This window comes from Nymphalis io, chromosome 15 (genome assembly GCF_905147045.1).
Source record: "Nymphalis io chromosome 15, ilAglIoxx1.1, whole genome shotgun sequence".
Lineage (NCBI taxonomy): Eukaryota > Metazoa > Arthropoda > Insecta > Lepidoptera > Nymphalidae > Nymphalis > Nymphalis io.
The window spans coordinates 2,714,299-2,735,259 of record NC_065902.1 but is presented as its reverse complement, the minus strand read 5'-3'; the positions used below and the strand labels follow the sequence as shown (position 1 = coordinate 2,735,259).

Genomic DNA, 20,961 nt, shown 5'->3' with positions numbered 1-20,961 from the left:
TGTAATTACACCGGCTCACTCACCCTTCAAACCGGAACGCAACAATACTAAGTATTACTGTTTAGTAGTAAAATATCTGATGAGTGGGTGGTACCGTAACCGTAACCGTAACAGCCTGTGAATGTCCCACTGCTGGGCTAAAGGCCTCCTCTCCTCTTTTTGAGGAAAAGGTTTGGAGCTTATTCCACCACGCTGCTCCAATGCGGGTTGGTAGAATTCACATGTGGCAGAATTTCAGTGAAATTAGACACATGCAGGTTTCCTCACGATGTTTTCCTTCACCGTAAAGCATGAGATGAATTATAATCACAAATTAAGCACATGAAAATTCAGAGGTGCTTGCCCGGCTTTGAACCCACGATCATCGGTTAAGATTCACGCGTTCTTACCACTGGGCCATCTCGGCTATTGAGTGGGTGGTGAATCTACCCAAACGGGCTTGCTTGAATTTTAATTGAGATTTTACTTTGATAACACACACTCCAAAACAATAACAACGTTTGATTTCTTCTTTTTTAAATATTTGACTGTGACAAATAGAAGAGAGAAATATACATACAGCCGAAAAAAAAAATGAATTGATGTAATTTATCACAATAACTGATGCATTACTAAGTATGCAAGTTATCGATCTCATGGGTATTGAAAAGCTTGATGTATGCGTATTCCAAAACCCTGTTTAGTGATAATTTAAATGAAAACAAAATAAAACTACCATGCAAAACCAGCAGGGAACTCAGAGTATAATTACTCATTTTTCTAATTATACACAAAATACATACAAATATAATTAATCAAGATTAAACTAATTAAAAGAACTTGGTCTAAAACTTAGAACTAAGACGAGATTTATCAGAAATATAGTTCTATTTTAAAATTCGATTTCGATCGAAGCAATTATCTGCCATAATGAATATGTTTCAATGTCTTTCTTTCCAGTTTAAAAATGTAGAATATACAGACAGATATACATCAGTAATATATAATAATTAACATATAAAAAATAAAATTTAGAGTATTATGTTCTCGTCGAGTCTTACATTATACAGAGTAAGTATATTGGTTTTAACAACGAATATTATATTTTCGAATCATGATCTTCATTCGCCTGCCCTTATTCCATTTATAACCCATCTATATTTGTGAGATCGGCACATTATGACCGATTTTACAGACGACCGACAACCTGTCATCAGCCTTACTCGGAAATGCTTATGCTGTTGTGTTTATTCTCCGCACCATGCGGGTTGAAGCGCTTACAAGCGCTTAACTAAAATTCCCGTCTTCTAGGTTATTCTACTCTGGCGGAACAACATGATGAATAAAATGATCAGCTTTGTCTATTAATAATTTTTAACATAAGCTATTTATTGATCAGGAAACTTTAATAGACGTTTTCTCATCCTTACAATTTAAGTTAATGGTAAGTTAGAGAAAACATTTTGTGCACACAAAATTTAAGCAGCTTCATGAATAACGAAAACTCTCACGTGGTCCGCGGCACTCTTCACATTCAGCCGGTGAACGATAACAGAGATACAATTTGTGTATTTCAATGCGCTTGCACTGCAAATGTGTAATCCTCTTACGAAGTATTAATGTTACACGATACGGGTAAAATATAACTGTACAAGGCTTAAGTAGTATGCTATTCACATTGACACTCATGAACATCATGAACAAAGCACACAAAGGATGGGGCTGACGCAAAGTTCTCACAAAGTCTTGACGCGACAACCACCTAGTTACTGAAAGAAAAATTGTATCCATTGAAAGTAGAAAACAACGGACCTATTGAAACTTATTCAACTATAACAGTCGATTGAATATATAAATATTAAATGTATTCTTTTATGTTGCTTTCGCACAATAGCAAACAAACATATAAACTACATTTAAAATCACTAATCAAAAGTATTCATTGATTGAAAGTTATTTGACAATTTTTCGAATTTGTCTTTAATTACTCACGTTTCAATACCAACACTGTTTGAAAAATATTTTTTGGTTTATCCCGGTTTATTGAGGATACCCAACTTCACGCTACGATGTGACGATACACGAAATGTCAAATAATTTAGGAAACTAGGCATATGCGCTAAGCGAAAACAATGACAAGCGACAGGGTCAAGGGCGATTTCTTATTCTTAGTGTCAATTCATGTCATATGTAGGTACTTGTTACTTCTTATTAACGTTCATCGTTCAGTAATATTGGTAAACGAAAATTATGTTTATATTTATGTTGTATTGTATTATATTTATATTTATGTATTAATATGATATAACTATATTTGTGTACTTTTCACTTGCACGCATATACTATTAACTCTTTTAAAACTTTTTTTTAGTCCTTTTTATTTTATATTAAGTTATATAATTTTATTGTTACTTACTATTCCATCATTATAGAATGAGAGTTTTATATATAGAAAAAAAACACAAGCAATTACATGGATTTCTGGATTTCAAACTTATTATTAATAATGGTCCCAAAGGTTCAAGCCGGCAGCTTTACTTAGATTACTTTTGTATAATCCAAACTTGTTGACTGGCTAAAGGTAAGGCAGATACCCTTCCTGTATTCAAACCCCGGCTCGGGCCAATAAAAAACTAGCGAGTATTTTTGTCTGAAAATTCTCAGTTGTCAAGTTTCGAGTTACAGCTCGGAGTCTGGAAGTTGAAAGGGTGTACACTCGGAAAGCACGTAAATCCGGTGGTTCCTGCTCCTAAACTCTCTCCAGTCGTGTCGGATTGCCACTCCATCGGATTATGAGAGTGTTGGTATAGAAATTGCACTTGTGTTTGCGCACAGACTTGTGCAACGTTATATGTCCTGCGCAGTTGGTTAATCTATATTGAGATTATAGAAAGAGACACTAACTGATGAAGTTCAATAAATTTTGCAAAAAAATAGGAATTCAATGACTTACCGGTTCAAGCAGTGAAGGTGCTATTTGTATACATGTACTTAGTATATATATAAAAACGTTGGGACCTAGCCCATTTAGCATATAACCAATCGTAAAATTCTAGTGTAATTTGATGGAATATCCTCAAATTAGGAGCAATATTATCATCGTATTGTCAGATGAATTTTTTATTTCAATGTTTCTAGAAACCTTAAAATCTCCAGAGAACATTCTATTCCAAATATTGACGTATCATTTACTATAGAGATAAAACTATGTAAACCCTTCTTGGTACCATCTATTCATCAATTAATCAACAGCCAAGCATCAAAACCATGTTGTGTTCTACATGTTGTACATCGGAGAGTATGCACAAGGTAGTTTTATCTCGCCATATTCAATCTATAATCGGTGTCCAGATACATTGCAGGATAGAGATGATTACTGCAGTAGCAGTGGTTATAATATTATAATACTACTACTAGGAGTGGATATGGGTGCAGACGAGTGACGTAAAAAGCTGGGTACTGCCACTAATGCGGAGTGGATATTTAAGCTGACTAGAGTGGAGCAGTGTTGTCCCTGAGTGAAAATTTAGCGGAGTCAATCGAGGAAGAAAGATATCGCGCACAGTCAGACGCACGAAAGAAGCGGAGAGAGGGAAACGGAGAGGAGTTAGGCAAGTAACGATATCTGATCAGTTATTTACAAAAAAATCTTGTCTTCTCTGCTCCTCTCCGCTTTGGTAGAAATCGGGCCTTAAGCTGGAAAATGCAATTAATAGATTTGCTCACTCCTTCAGCCATATCTTATTAAATTGTCTAGTCCGCGGTCGAAAGCGAACATTTTATTTGATTAATAAAAACATTATAGTCTAAAAGAACTGTAATAAAATAAAACATCACAACACTGAAACGTTTATTACACATTTAGATTTTTTAAAAGTTATATATTAACATCAAGATTTCATGAATGTAGCATAACCATTAATCGAAACATCAAAAATATCGTCTTTTACAATATTAACAATTTTGATTATATATTCTTCCCTACGGTTCTAGTACATAGTATATGTTATAAGATATTATAAATTACGTAAATAGACATTAAATAACCAAAGGATTATATAATAGATAATAGTAAAATTACATAGACAAGAAAAGATTTACAGACTACTTCCATTTCACAGCCATGACGCGCTTATGAACATGTATTTGAAATACATTGTCGAAATTACCTACAAGTATAGTATAATAGTGCATTTACACCGAAATATTTGGCACCCTTTGTGTTCGTAGGTAGGCTAACGATCAAATGGGCTATCTGATGCTAAGATCAGACTGGCTACACTGGCTCACTAGCCCGAATGTTTGCGGTGGATTAATCAATAAGAAGAGACCCAGATAGGCACAAAGCTATATGACCAGTACCAACATGTTATCTCCAAAAAGTAACCAAAAGTACCAAAGCAATGTCAATTTTTGTTAACAATTTTAGGTAATTACGAAATTTTTGCCGCCTTGGACTTATAATACAAAATATGCCAACTATTTTCGTGTAGAAACGCATCTTTAAGGTTATATACATAGATAGATTTATAACAATAATATATTATGTTATTGTAATTTTAATAATTAAAGAAAAATAATAATCTGAACGAATTTATTTAAGGCCTGTATTCACAAACTATGAGGACTCAAATTGCGTTCGAACGCATAGGGTTCGACTCACTAATGCTATAAATGCAAAAGTGAGATTGTTTGTTTTAAGCTCACGTCTTTACTACTGAACCGATTATCAGGAAATAGGTATATACATGCTGTATATGCGATGAGCACACAAATCATTACCACTAAGCTAGAGATGTACGTTAATAGTGGAAGACGTCAAAGAGACAGTTCATTCGAATTGCCGTTTGACTTTGAACCTTAGGTAATGTTTTGTGCCGGTTGACGTGATTGGTAGATACTTGCCTTTCACGCCGAAGGTTGTGGGTTCGATTCCCACCCAGGACAGACATTTCTGTGCATGAACACGTCTGTTTGTCCTGAGACTGGGTGTAATTATCTATATATGTATGTATTTCCAAAAGAAATGTAGTATATGTAGTATATCAGTTGTCTGGTTTCCATAGTACCAGCTCTGCTTAATTTGGGATCAGATGACCGTGTGTGAATAATGTCCCAGAATATTATTATTATAATAACGAGATGAATTAAAACAGCAAAGAGGAATTTCATAATAACTATGACGACGTTTTACAATTAGAATCACAAAATTTCCAATAATCAGACATTTTACAATACTAGAAATTCAACACACGAATTCATTAATATTTACTTAATATGAGCATCATTCGCCAGAACATTATCAAAATGAACTTAGCAAAGTTCACTTCGCTATGCGTATGTATCGCTTGTGAATACAGGTGTAAGTCTGATTGATATCAGAACGGAAATTATTGAAATGGATATTATAAACTCTAATATTATATACAGTCATACATATATACTATAATACAGTACATATTTTAAATAATTATTAATTATAATAAATTATATTTTAAAACTAAGCCAAGCCAATACATCATTATTTATCCTTAAAAGTTTATATACATTATAAATAATGAACATTGTGCGGAGGAGAGAGTAGAGATAGACAAATAAATTGGTACAAAGGATTACAATTTTGCTAAGAGTTGCTTACTCTTAAAACTCTTACTCATTGCAAAAATTCCGAAAATAATGCATTATGGATAGTGTTATGTAGAGTGTGAGTAGAATAGTGTTACTTTATTAGATGTAATCACTATAATTGGCCACCGACCTTAAAGGTCGATCCTCAGACGAATATCCAATTGAAATGCTCACGCGCCTACATTTAAGTACTTCATAACGTAAACTATATTTTTAAAAACTGTGTGTGCGCTCTTTACCACACCAAAAATATTAAATTTTTAATTTTTTTAATAAATTAAATTCATAATTTACTTTCATCTAAAAAGAGACTAGTTAAGAACTAACTTACTAAATACTAAATTAAGTCAATATTATATACATACATGATAGAATACAAATTATGAATCGTTCACAATTGCGCTTACCGTTACCGTTTACCAGCAAGTGGTTAATGTTACTACTACACTTGTGTCGATGTCGGAAAAAATACTACATTCTTACTAAGATTATATATATATTGACATTTGAAAGCATTAATGAGCTTTAAATGTTTAAAATAATTATTAATCCTTCTAATAATTTTATAATTTAGTGTGATAAACATCGATGCCCTTAAAACTATCAAAACTTTACGTTAGCGACATCAATACTAGTGCTACAAAGTTTCTTAAGTATCTACGTATATTTAATTAAATTGCTTCTCACCCAGCCAGTAAATTATCATGAAGTTCAAAACGGTAACTCAAATAGATACAATATTAATCACTGATTTAGAATAAATAATATGAGTTTATATATACTCAAGCAATAGTGACGTACAAGACAAAAACAAGAAATATATAACTTTTGATCATGTCAATCAAACAATAAAAAATAAACATAAAAAATATATAATGGATATCTTTATCATAACTTAGAATACAATTCTACAATTACTATTAGGTCACGTGACCTTTTCTTACATCTATACTACAGCATTGGTACGGAAGAGACTATACATTTAAGTCTTCTCTACTAAAGCTACTTAATACTCTTTATTTTTCTAACACTAACTGACAGACACATCAACACTTACAAACCCTTCGGGCTTTAAATATTATTATTTTTTATACATATAGAAAAAGAGTAATTTTTGAAAAAGTATCCCCTAGGACAAAAGAATAATTATGGATCAATGTATGCAAATTGATGCTGACTTTGATTAGCGTTTTTAAATATTCGTACCAAAAAACCACTCTCTGGTTTGGTTTCTAATTAGGCGCCGGCGCAGGAGTGGCGGAAACTATTCTTAATCATTTGCACGATTTTGTCTTACCGATTTAAAATATGAATATTGCCATGTGACAACTTGGTGCCATATTGCTTAAGCGGAACTCCATGAAATATTTCCAGAGAATCTTTATACAACAAACAAACAATGTCCTTCTAAATAAATTTCTTTGGTAGACCTGTGCTATGCAATATTGCGACATATGCTATGCTAATATTGTGACATATTCTCGTGTGATTTTAAAACAGATATATATCTTTTAATTCTATTAAATTCAAGTACTTTACGCAATTACTTTACAATAATAAATTACATTACATTTATGTCGTACTATGAATCTACAATGCAATACCGAATTAATAACTAATATATAGACAAATATTAACGCTCAACTCCGATCTTTAAGATCTAAAGAGAGTTAGACAAACAGTTGATAATATTTCTATATGACACATTTATTACACAATAATACACCGACGTGCAAATCAAGTTAACGCAACTCAGAAGCAAATCGACTACCACGATTGATGATCGCACATAGCGTGTCAAAATAAGGTAGCTAACGTTTGTAAACCTTATACTTGGCTCGCTCGGTAGCTTATTATTTGCTCTACGAAAGCTCACACATAAGTAATACTTTTATGCATACTCTATCAATTATTATTATTCTATCATTTAAATGCAAGACGCATAGCACTGTAATAAATATTTCTTCTACTCGTACTTCCAGTTAAAAAGTATTTTTGATTTTACTTCAAAAATTTTGCACTGTGCATTTGGGCGCATCCTAACATTATCTTAACAGGAAACCAATAACTCAAAAATTAAATATATCAAATAAAAATAACCCGGTAAAATGCTCATAACTATAAATTAGTTTTACTATATATGAACCCTGCGCATGACCTTTCTTCCCCATTTAATACTTAATTATAAAAAGGAAACTGTACACAAATTTATTTAAATTTGAATATGTTAACATCAACTTCTCCGATTTATTTTCAAACTGCGCAGTTGTTTGTTTTATAAAGATATCAAATACAAAGTAGACTAAATCCATGTCATTAAAACAAAAATAAAGTTTTTTTTTTAATAGATAGATCTCTAAAATAAATATTCATCAATGTTGTAAACAAGCTATAAAATACTATATCGCCATAAAACACTTCTTAATTGTTTTAAAACGCCAAAGACACAAATATTGCAAGGACACTTTTAGCTGTTGAATTAAATTATTAAACAAAATTCAAATTGAATTATTACAATGTCAATTTACTAATAAGGAGTATTCTGCGAAAACATATGGCCTTGCATTTGCATGTTTTGTTGGTGAAGGTATTGTGGGTAAAACGACTGCTGGTTGTGTGTGGGTGGCTGATTGTGTATGGGCTGCTGGTTGTATATGGACTGCTGGTTGTGCGTGGGCTTCTGGTTGTGTGTGGACTTCTGGATGTGTGAGGGCTGTTGATTTATTACCTGATTACCCTGATGAGGATACCGACGGTACGGGGTGTTGTTATACGGCCTCTTGCTAGGGTAGCGGTGACTTTTATTTGTAGCTTCTTGGTTTGTGTAATAATTTTGATTAGGATAATGCTGCGTTGGCGGTATATTTTGAACCGGAGCAGGAGGAACAGGCGGTCTTGTAAACTAAAAAAATATATAAAAATAATAGTTGTATTTATTTTAACCCTAAGTCGATATTATTATTCTTACTTGTGCCATATTAGAGCCGTTGCCAACATTGGCCGTTGGTTGATTTTGTGCCATATATAAATTATGATAATGTTCGTAATTGTAATTTTCGCTTTCCATTGGCGTTGGTGGTTTTTTCCGTTGAACAACAGCTTCGGTTCGAGGTATTTCAATTTGAGTTTCAGGTGTAGGGGCTTTTTCTGCTCTTGTAGTTACATCCGGGAGTTCTTCTGTACACTCTTCCATGTCTTCGTCATCTTTTATTTCCCGTTTCATGGTTTGTAATTGTAAATCTATCTCTGCTTTTGACTTTGTGGGTACTTGATCGACGTTCTCTTTGGGATTCTGTTGGGTCGGTTCAGTATTCGTTTCTTGATCACGTTTTTCAATAATATTAGCATCAAATTCACTTAAAAACAAATTGACAATATTTTCAAACATGTCAGAAATTTTTGTTAACTTCTCAATATTGTTACCGATAGTTCGTGATTGAAATAGCTTTCTTACGGTGAAAAATATTTTATTAGCGAAAATTTTGTAATTCTGACTAGTTCGAAATATATCATTCATAGTATTATAATCTATAACAGGCCTTAACATCTCATTCTGTTTTAATGATTCGTTCTGATCAATACATTTCGGAATATCGTTGTTTGTTTTCGCAGGATTTTGAATTTCATCGTTCATTGTTTTGGATGGCTGAACCTTTTCATTCGACATAATTATTACATTGGGTGTCTTATCGGCGTTAGTTAGTTTTGTCGGTTCTTTTTCTATTGTATTATCATTCTGATTTAAACTAGGTGGAACACAATCAGGTGTAATTGCTTCATATATTGTACTTAAGATTGGTGTCAGTGGTGCTGAGTTGGGATTCATTCCTTCATTAGTATCACCGACTTGTTTAGAATTTTCCGTTTGAGTATCTTTCGTTAAAGTTTCAGGTTTAATTTGTTCAATTCGATCCAAAAATGTTATATCGGTTTGAGTACTTTTGTCCGTTTTTTGTTTTGGTTTAAATCTGAAACAATGAAATTCATCTTATTATCAATTCTTATTACGTATAAGGATTATTTTAATATGAAAATTTTATATAATTATAAACATTTATAATATAAATATAAATCACCGCCTAGTTTAGTTGCCCTACTGTGTTTCCACACAATACAAAATGGTAGTTCTAAAACAAACTTCGATAATTAAACTAGGTCAACTTATGAAATGAATTAATTAAAGTTTACAACTATGTTCGAAATAAACACCTGAGAATAATACTAAACATATTAATCAATAAAAAAATCCAACGGTTTTACTTTTCGTGTATTGATTATCAGAACTATAGACTATTGATATTAGACTTTTAGTATATTTCTTTAAAATGATTATTCTAAATTCAAATTAAAGTTGAAAAAAATGTTTTAGATGACGTTAGCAAAAACGTTTTTTTTTTTTTACTAATAATATTATAAAGGTAACTCACATACTAAAAGGAATAGATATAGGTAAAGTAGGTCGGGGAGCGATTTCCTGTTTGTCTTCTAACACGATTTCATTTGAATCATCATACAATTTTCTCTCAGTTTTTAATTTCTTTTTATGTCTGTTAACTTTTTGGTGTGATTTTAATTTGTTTTCCATAGTAATTGTACGCTTGCGTTGTATTATGACGTTCTCGAAAAAAAAGTTTTAGATATTTAAAAATTTAATCATATGACCGAAAGATGCAATTTAATTGATATGCACTTTGACAGAAACGACACGCGTTATATTCTATCTCTTTTATTTATATATCCGTCTCTTACTAATGTATTCTCAAATTGAGTTCGAACTTACGACTAAAAGTTTTCTTCAACGAACGTGCGATCAATTAGAAGAGTGACTCCCGACTGCAGCAATTTCGTCGAGCCCGGGAAATCAGGCTTGTAGGCGGGTCCATCCCCAATGCATTTTCCAGACCAATTGGGGGCGGATGCGCGCGCAGCTGACGCCAGACTTTTCGCGCTCTTTTTACGACGTAATATCACTTACTCCGAGAGATATAAAACTTTAAACTCAGAAATATTATTGCAATAATTTAATGGTAGAGACTCGTATATACTCGTACCATAATTAAATCTAGAAAATTATACGTTAAGTATCGCTGATTTGATATCGAACACATTTTGAACGGTTTTTCTAAAATATAAATAAATGTAAATATTTTCGTAAGTATTTTAATTAGATAGAAAAATAATATGATTTGAAAAAAATATCCTTTTAACTATGAACTGTTACATAAACTAGACTGAATATAAACAGTACAATATAATTTATAATACAATAAATTGTTTTCTCTACAAAATTGTAAAAAATACAAATTAATGTACGTAATTAATATAAATGAGCGGCTAAATTGTTCATAAATTTTAGCGTTTATCAAAAGTCACTAACTCCTAGAATATAATATTATGATTGATTGTAAACACTACTGGACTGCCCAGTTCCGACCAATGGCAAGAACATACGTGGATTTCCGTTTTCATTTATTTTTAGACTACGAATCAAATAAATTGCTTCGTGTTTAATATAAACAGACACACACACATATTATATTAACAAACACACGTATATATTATGTCTATTGTGTTATTTTGGATAGATTTTTTAATTAACATTAATTTCGAAAAATATTGCCCCTATTGATGCTCAATTTAATTCATTAAATTATCGAAAAATAAAAAATACTGCTTTTAACTTTTGTGAATTTGTGGTTTTATTAATATTTTTTTCAAGCGCTTGCTTCTTAAACAAATTGCAAAGAAAAACATATAGTTTTAAGAAAAATACTTTATTATTATAATCAATAAATTTACAAAAGCTTAAATGAATAAAAATATGAATGGAATTTTTTTTTTTATTTGTCAAGAATCCATCATTGGTTACATCTTTCTTTGCTTTGAAAATAAAGTATGATCTAACATTTAGGCTTAAATTGTCAAATGCTATTAAATATTTTAAGAAAAAAAAACTTTATTATCCATCTATGTCGTGTCATGTTATGCATAATATAAAAAAGCTACTAGCAAATCGCATGAAATATTAAAATCTAATGTTTGTTAATCATTAATCCTCTTTTCCATTGGAATATAGTACATGTCATTATCATGACGTTATTTGTTAATCAGGTGACAAATCATATTATGTTATAAATTACATCGAAATTAAATCAATTCGTATTGATATTGTATAACAGCTCTGTCAGGGCCAAAGTTATTTTAAAACTGTTATATATTTTTGCAAATCAATATTGAATAAACATGTCGACTTCGACTAAATAAACATTATTTTATAAGTTCTTTTATTGAGACTTAACAGCAGTCGCGATCTCGATTCGATTGTAAGTTAGAAACTCGACACTAAGTTCGAAACTTATAAGTTCTTGAAATTTATTATTCCATTGTGTAATAAATTCTCGTGTTGACAGTTGTTTATTTTCAAAAGATAGGTAATAATCATAAATGTTGAATATTAAAATTACTATATACTGTATACAGATTACTGTCTAATTAAATCGTACATAGTTTTATGTGCAAAGTAATTTGTATCTTCATATACAATAGCTGAAAAGTAAATAAAATTGATAGCAACTTAGCGACACATGCCACTGATCTCATATTATTATAATAGGGGTGAACCTTGTAAATTAAATTAAATAATTAATGTTAAAAGTTAAATCATGTCATTATCCCACTGTTGAGCTAAGGTTTTTTGGGAAAAACGTTTTGTCGCTTATTCCACCACTCTACACCAAGTCGGGCTAATGGATACACACGTGACAGATTTTTTATTATATATTTGCATGTTTTCTCGCCACGTTATAAGATTGTAGCGGTGCTTGCCTTGGCTTGAACCCGCAATCTTCGGTTAAGATTCAAGCGGACGGGCAGATAGACCCGATGGTAAATGGTTACTACCTCTAATAGATATTAGCGCTGTAAGATATATTTATCATTCCTTACACCACCAATGAGCCACCAACCTTGAGATTTAAAATGTCTCATGCCGTAACTGTAGTTACACTGGCTCATTCACCCTTCAAACTGGAACTTGCCAATATAAAGCATGCAAATTAACTGTCATAGTTAATCGTGTAATCATTTATTTCACCTCTTTAAAGCAAACAAAATCCATTAATATATATTACATAACATATACAGTTCAAAACAATAGTCTTTACCGATGTAGTTAAAAGCAGACGGTAGTAAAAGATAAATACAAGGATTATATGTAATGCGCGTTAGGTCGCAGTTCTGTTTCCCGGTTGAGACAATCTGTAGTGACCGTGACCGTACACCTATCGGTTTTTGTCGGAGTGTTACCGTGGTGAGTAACCCTTACGAGTTATTCTCCCTACCTGCCCCAATACGCACGTTGTTAGGTCCATCGTATTATCACGAACATGTTATTTTTATTATTAACACTTTGGATTAGAAAGTTTTAATGTGTTATATTATCTTATAGAAAAAACTCATATAAAACAACTAAACAAATTAAAAAAAGTTACTTTCCAAATCTGTTCAAAAATAATACACATACATGCTTTTTAAATATGTATATAACAGCCTGGTATAGTTTCTGTAGCCTTTCATAGTAGCCTGTCCCACTGCTGGGCTGCTCAGCTTATTTCTCCACGTTGCTCAAATGCATATTAGTGGATATACACACGATGTTTTCTTTACCGCCGAGCATGGGATGAATTGTAATCACAAATTAAGCACATGAATAATTGTTCAGATTTGCTCGACGGGCTTGAACCCACGTTCTTCGATTAAAATTCAAGCGGTGTAAGCACTGCATCATTTTGGCTCTAAATATATACAATTACTATTATATTTCAAATGAAACTTTAATGCATATTCATTTTTTTATCAGTAGTTACAAAAATAAAAATTTAGGCCGCCGAGTGCTTCATATTTAGTGGCGCATTGAAAGATTGATTCATGCTTTCTAATGTATGTATATGGGCATTAGGAGCCCATTTATGCTCGTTAGCCTTTCTAAAGCAAATAAAATTACTATTACTCACTACCACGTATGTGAATTTAAAATCAATATGTATTCATGCTTTCGTTGAGGGTCGGGTGTATCGTTCTGGAATAATTTGATTTTTTACAAATTACATGTTATCCGCCAAAGAACGCGCTTTAAATTAAAAATAATAACTTCAGAAAATATTTCGAAATCAAATTCTATTCCTTTTTTAATTTGTTTTGACTGCCGTTTTGGGTTAAAATATAATATGACAATAATGTATGATGAATACAGCTAACTTATTAAAATATTTATCAAACTCAACCTATAACTGTTCTCGTCCAAGCCTTCAACTTTTGAATGCTGATTCTTGTTATCATGATGCTTCTGAAAAATTCTATGATAAGCTTGAGAAGCTATACAACTCCATTCCTTTCGTAAACTCGATGCTTCCATAATGACTGCTCCAATTCACCAATACTATTCTATACAAAATTATCTTTAATCCTTTGTAAGGTTGTTAGTAGATACCTTCATAAGCGCTTTACTTGGTACTCTTTCATCCACCTAATTCTCCGTCGTTTCAATGCCCAACTTTTAACTGTCCCTTTCCACTCAACTAATTGATATTCCTTAACTGTAAGTTCAACGAGACTATCGTGTTCACTCAATTCTAACAGCAAGTGTATTTTCACTTTTAAGAAAAAGTTTATTATATTCTACCATTATCTGAATTTACACAATGAAGTATGTATGCTACAAGCATATTGTTATATATATCGTAGTATTTGATGTAAGTAACTTTTAAATATTTTTAAACTACATAACTAAGAATATAAGCATCTCATTTTCCCATTGGAACACTGTATACTTAAATTTTTATGATAGTATATGTTATGTACCTACTTATTGTCTTTTAATATATTTATTAGATATTTTCTTTTTATATTTCTTTTATTTTCAAATTAAACTCGAAAATAGATCCAAAGCATAATTATCAAATTATCTCCATCTACTATAATACTCTACTTTAGAATGTGGTCGTTTCATGTACTATTTTTAATGGTGGTTGAAATGATACGACGCAAGCTGCCCCCACTTTCACCAATTATTCTGACACAAAACATTACGCCTCAAGGTGCACTACACAAAAATTAGATTCCGGTGTTCCGGTTTTATCAATTTTAAAGCAAAAGTCGTGGTTCGAATCACATCTTGGCCTCAATAATACTTATTTGAATGTCGTAAAATTCCTTTTATTCCAATATCTTCGGCCATTTAATGATAAAGTGAATATTGCAGTAAGAAATTTCGTTATACATAAACTATCGCGTTTTAAGTACGAACGTGGCTGGCATAGGTCACGCGCTCAGATATAGCGACGGATGAATTTTTGTTTTTTTTTTTCTAAAATGAATACAATAATTAGTAAGACAATTGATTGATTATTATTATATATAGAGGTGTTATATGTAGTGTTATATATAGAGGTGACATTAAAAACAGCGATCTCAGTATTCTGGTTCCGAAATAATGGATCGTATATATGTTGTTCTTCTCGATCCACGTGCTAAAGAGCACACCACCAGTTTAAATCTCGCGTCTTCTCAACGTTTTTTTATTCTACCAAGATCGAGCCTGGTGATTTACTAATTACTATTTTAGCAAAATACAAACGTAAACAGTAAGCCCTTAATACCCCATATTTTAAATTCTTCTATATTTTAACTCATTTAATGATTATGTACATCTAATTTACAGATTTATTATACTAACAAGTATAAAAATGTTTATAATATTAAAAAGGATAAATTTTAAGTAGACAATATATTGTACCTACATATTCTACGATCTTCATGATAAAAGGAAATATGAATCATAATCCGACTTTAATTGGTGCAACTGAATGGGCGCTGGTTCGGGCGCGCTCGTTGATAGCTCTTCAAATAAATACCTTGATTGCTATAATACCGACAAACGATACTTACGTGTCTGACTCGCCATGATGCAGGCAATTTATTTTGTGAAAATTGAACAATATAAATGATAAAATATTATGATTTTAATTTCTTTTTTTTTTCGCTTACAAAAGAGTTTGTTTGAATTTTACGCATTTAATCAAATTGATATTTGATAAACATGATTGTTTATGTTATAATCAATTTTGAAAGTAAGGATGAGTTAGCCAGTGTAATAACAGGCACAAGATATATCGGATTTATCAATAGTTTGAATAGTAACCTCATAGGGACGTCAAAAGAAGCGGTTGGTAACAACCACAGATCATAATTATAATACTATACTAGTGCCAACTAATGTTTCGATCACACTAATATCATAAATACGAAAGGTGTTGAGAATATTTGTTACATCTTCAAGCTTTATCAGTTAAAATATGACATAATTAACATAATATTTTGGCCTTTTTATCCCGTCTAACTGGATTTTCGATTAAGATGCGGACAATGCGTTAGTTATAACTACGTTTTGAATGGATAATTGACCAAATAATTTACTCCTTCTTTTACTTTAATGATAAAACAATCGACAAAGATAAGATAAGAAAATGTTAGTTAAGTTTTCAATTGGATCGAAAATCGTAACAGTATATTAATTAGGTTGAAAATGACTTGTTTTGTCTTTCTAAGGATAGATTTAATACAATGAGCCAAAACAATTGTTATAAAATATTTAATCAGTAGTAAACGTTAACAGCAATTTTTTTTTCACACAAACTCTTATATAATAAAAACTTATACAGTAAAAAAATAATTAAAAACCCTTTATTACCCACCCTTAAAAACGAAGGTTAATATCAGGCTAAGCAAATGAAATGCTTTTAAAATAGGCAGAGTCGTTTGTGACTCAATTTGACTTCCGTAACAGCCTGTGAATGTCCCACTGCTGGGCTAAAGGCCTCCTCTCCTCTTTTGATTTATTTATTATTTGACTTATTGGTTATAATCATTATTAACTAATTATGAACTGAAAATACATGATCACCGACAATTTAACATAATTCACAATTTAACAAGTGTAACAAGCAATGTTATACAATAACATCATATATTAATCTGTATTATTATAAAAACATAAACATGTCAAAATTAGTTTTATGTTTTATAACTTAGCGGCTGATTTGGTTTGTTTACTGACAATTTTATTTAAAATAACATGCGCTTCGTCGTAGTGAGGATTGAAATGATCTCGGACCTTCTTCCACCATTTTGAAATACCATCAAAATTATCCGCCGGATTGTAGCCAGCCATTCCTAAAAACAATCATTTTAAATAAAAAAAAATATATTAATACTCATTTATTTAGGTTTTCATTGATGTGGTGACAAACAAATTAAAAATATTAGTGAATAGTCTCATAATAGCAATTTAATCTAAAAAATGTTTACAGATGGATTTAAAACAATGAGCAAATGAAGTAAAAACTTGTCTTTAAGCATATTTATTTAATGCTCATTTTCAAATGGTCAATTTTTATTTGCTAGTTCGTTTTACAAATACTGCCCTTTGAGATATTTTTACAAAGTTTTGGTTAAAACAATTTCGCTATAAAATTTCATATGATAAGGGATTGCTAGCTGTTATTATACATTGAACTGTTAATAGTTCTTAGTATTATATGTATAAAAATAATTGAATTTATCATGCTATAAGAGTAGCATGATTGACTGGTTGCAACAATCACATTTCTTTCTTACTTCTATTTAAGAAAGAAAATGTGTTTTCAAATTCAATTTTAAATGCACTTATGAAACTTTTCATCAAATAATATATTATTCATGAAGTAATTTAAGCCAAAAAAACCTCCTTTGGGCATTTTTTTTAATGTGTTTTAGTCTATCTCTATTGTCTTCCTATGAATGTAGTGCAAATTAAATAAAAATATTCACTCGGTTGCTCTAATTCACAAGCCGCCAGAAGATCTGCCACAGTGATAGTGTTGCCAGCTACAAATTCTGTGCCATTATTCAGCCAATGTGTGTCAAAAGTTTCCAATGCTGACTCCATTCTTCTAGTGTAACCCTCAATTGTTTTTGCATCAGGTTGTTTACCAAACAAAATTGGATCCATATACTAAAAAAAAAAATAGATTTCATGAAAATTTCGGAGATAAAAGTGCATATTTTCAACAACTTTATTGGTTCTTATTATTAAATTAGCACAAACAGGAACCAATGTTACCTGGGAAGATGACCTTATTTTGTTGGTCATCACTGGTCATCTGCCCATAGATATACACACAATAAGAAATATTAACCATACCTTACATCACCGATGTGCCATTAACCTTGGACTTGTGCCTGTAGTTACATTAGTTCACACACCCTTTAAGCCCGAACACAAAAATACTGTATGCATACACAAAAATTACTACCCAGATGAGCTTGCACAAAGGCTTTCCCTAAATTCTATCCTATCGATAATCATTATATCTATAATAAACAATAGGTTTAAGGGTTCTCTAATGAACTTTATTCATTAAAATGAAAATGTAATAATATTTTGTAGTAACATTGTTTATATATTTTATCAAAAAAAGTCAATCAAATAAACTTGATGTATATTGGATAATTTTAGTGTACTAAATACACAAACAAATGATAGAACTATAAATATTAATTATTTAATAGCTTTCTAGGTATGTTTCACAGCAGATTACTTGTAAGAAATAATTAATATTCCTTAAGACTTTTACATTTTATATGTTTATATATTACCTTTGCTCTAAAATACATAGCGCAGTGTAGTCTCAATCCAATGTGTTGCCACTCCAAGAACTTGTCAACACGAGCTTGTGATTTAGAGTCTTTTGGGTACAAGCTCTCTGGTATCAAATTTTCTCGAGCTAAATATTTTATAATTGCCACACTAAAAATATAACAACATTTTATGTAGTATGTAGCATTCAGATATCTATTGTCAAAGTTATACTTATTGCAAAATGCTAAGAGGATATCCAGAGCTAAAACTAAATACAAAGCTACTGACACTGATATTTTTTTCTCATTTCATATGATAACACTAAAGCAATGACAACTGTAAAAGTTAAAATTAATTACTGTAAAAACAGGTAATTAATAAAATAAATAAAAATATTTTTTTAATTATGTTTAAAGATTTTAGGATAATTAAAATATATTATATAAAATAAATTCAGATTAGAATTCTTGATTAATAACTGGTGCTTTTAAATAAATGATTGAGTTTTTATAAGTATTTTGTTAAAAATAAATACCACATGGTTACCAAAAAAAATTCAACTCATACCTTTCACTCAATATAAACCCATCATGATTAATTAAAGGTACTCGCTGAAATCTATTAATTGCTGTATATTCTTCTGAATAATGTTCTCCTACAAAAAAAAAATTAAATAATATTACACCTAAATTATATTGAAATAAAAATACACATATATATCAAGCACATAAAATTAAGCATGCATCTTTGCTAACTTGACTATGTCAAAAATAATACTTTTTTTCTCATGAAGCTTTAAAGCTTTATTTAATTAGAGCTGTAGAGGCCATTTTAACAGGAAATAGCCAACTGCATAAATGTATGTTTCTTAAGTTTGTGAGAAAACAAAGGTGTACATTATACTTTCATAATTGGATGGGAATGCTATCCACCTCCACTAGTGAGATTACAGGTGCAAACCATCATGCTTTACATGCTTTCCGAGGCAGGATGTGTTAACACTGGCTACTACTTAACTTCGGGCTACTGAGAATATCTTTACAAAAAAACCTTTTTTGACTTTTTAATCGTCATCTGCAGTCTTGTAATCTAACTACTAGTATACATAATATAATAATCATTATTTTAGATTTACCTCGACGCAAATCAATTAATTTTGGTTCAAAATTGCACTTTGCTGTTTTAAGCAATATATACAACGCTCTTGATGGTTGAGACATCAAATCATAGTATAATTTAATTGACATTTTGATGTTTTCTGTTATTAAAGTAAACCTGTTATTTGAAGACAACTTTTTGAAATAACTGGAGTTTGTTGCAAAGTACACTACTGATAAGACGTAATCAGTATGTAATCATTAATCATATTTTAATTTTTATACTGCTAATAAAAATGGTTTTTTTTTTTTTATACAACTTAATCGGCCTCTCACTTATTAGTTGACTGAACTAACCAGTCTAAAGTTCACTTCAAATAGTATATTTTTTATATGAAAAGATATCTCTGCTACAAGCAAATTTAAAATAATAAATGAAATATTTGGTAGTCAACACAGATTTTGCTTAAGAGCCAAATTAATAAATGACTATATTAATTATTTTCTTTGTTTTGTACTTTCTATCGCACCACACAAATAAAATGTAATTGTTTAATAATTAATTTCTGCGGTAACAAACTTATAATACCGCAGACGTACACATTGACAAAGTTAGTTTCTCTGTCTACGACCGCAGATAATACTAATAATAAGATTTTGTTATTGACATTTGACAGCTTGCGAAATACGTAGACAGAGAAACAAATAGACCAAGGGGCCGTGAAACCGCGATTGAGACAGAGATAGTTTGTTAATGTGTGCGTATAATGTTGCCATAGTAACTGCATTCCCCCTATTTTGAGAGATAAATAATTTTCAGGATTTCATTAAAACAAAATAAGTTTATTAAATTTTACTTTTTAAAATTTATTATACTTTTTTTTAATTAAAATATTTTTTTGTTTTCCAACTACACCCAAAAACTGTTGCATTGTTTGTTTTTGTTTCCGTTATCAATAGTACTTCAGCATCTTTATATGGTACTGGATTAGCATTCTCCTCAGAAGTTGAAATCGAAAACACTCAATTAAATTATTACTAAAGAATAGCTGCCACATAGTTTCTATGTTAACCTCTTGACTCGGAATGTAATAATATTATAAATTCATGAAGAATGTTTTAATAATGTTGTCGTTAGGAAATTATAAAAAAGAGGACAAGTAAATAAATATAACATATTTACATATAAGCAGAAGCAGGTTATTATTGGACTCCATATTTATTTGTTTGCATTGTCTACGAGTCGATATTTTTTATCGAAAATCGGGACATTTTCTTTAGCTGACGCTGGCAGCACTTACATGATAAATAATTATAGGTTATGAATGATAAAAACTGAAAAATCCTATTATCTTCAGGATTTTAATGCAATATAAGGTTCCGTCATGTTATGGCATAAATAAACATCACTGAGAAACTATATTTAGGGACAAAATCGTCGTACTTACGCGAAAAAAACACACGCCGGCAATTTTCTTCTTGCTATCACTTTAACATGAAATAATACGACAATGCACCATTGTATAACCTTCGATATGATATAAGGATATGAGTTTTTCGGCCTTTTCACTGGATTAGAAT

General features: G+C 30.9%; 1 protein-coding gene across 1 annotated transcript; it reads right to left on the bottom strand.

Annotated features, from left to right (window-relative positions):
• Positions 1-16,239: 16,239 nt before the first annotated feature.
• Positions 16,240-19,997, bottom strand: LOC126773677 (glutathione S-transferase theta-1). Its single transcript, XM_050494748.1, has 5 exons — positions 19,419-19,997; positions 18,851-18,938; positions 18,301-18,451; positions 17,473-17,656; positions 16,240-16,836 (listed from the first exon to the last, which is right to left on the bottom strand). Exons 1-5 carry the CDS (start codon positions 19,528-19,530, stop codon positions 16,685-16,687), a joined length of 687 nt encoding a protein of 228 aa, XP_050350705.1. The 5' UTR covers positions 19,531-19,997; the 3' UTR covers positions 16,240-16,684.
• Between the last annotated feature and the right edge of the window lie 964 nt (positions 19,998-20,961).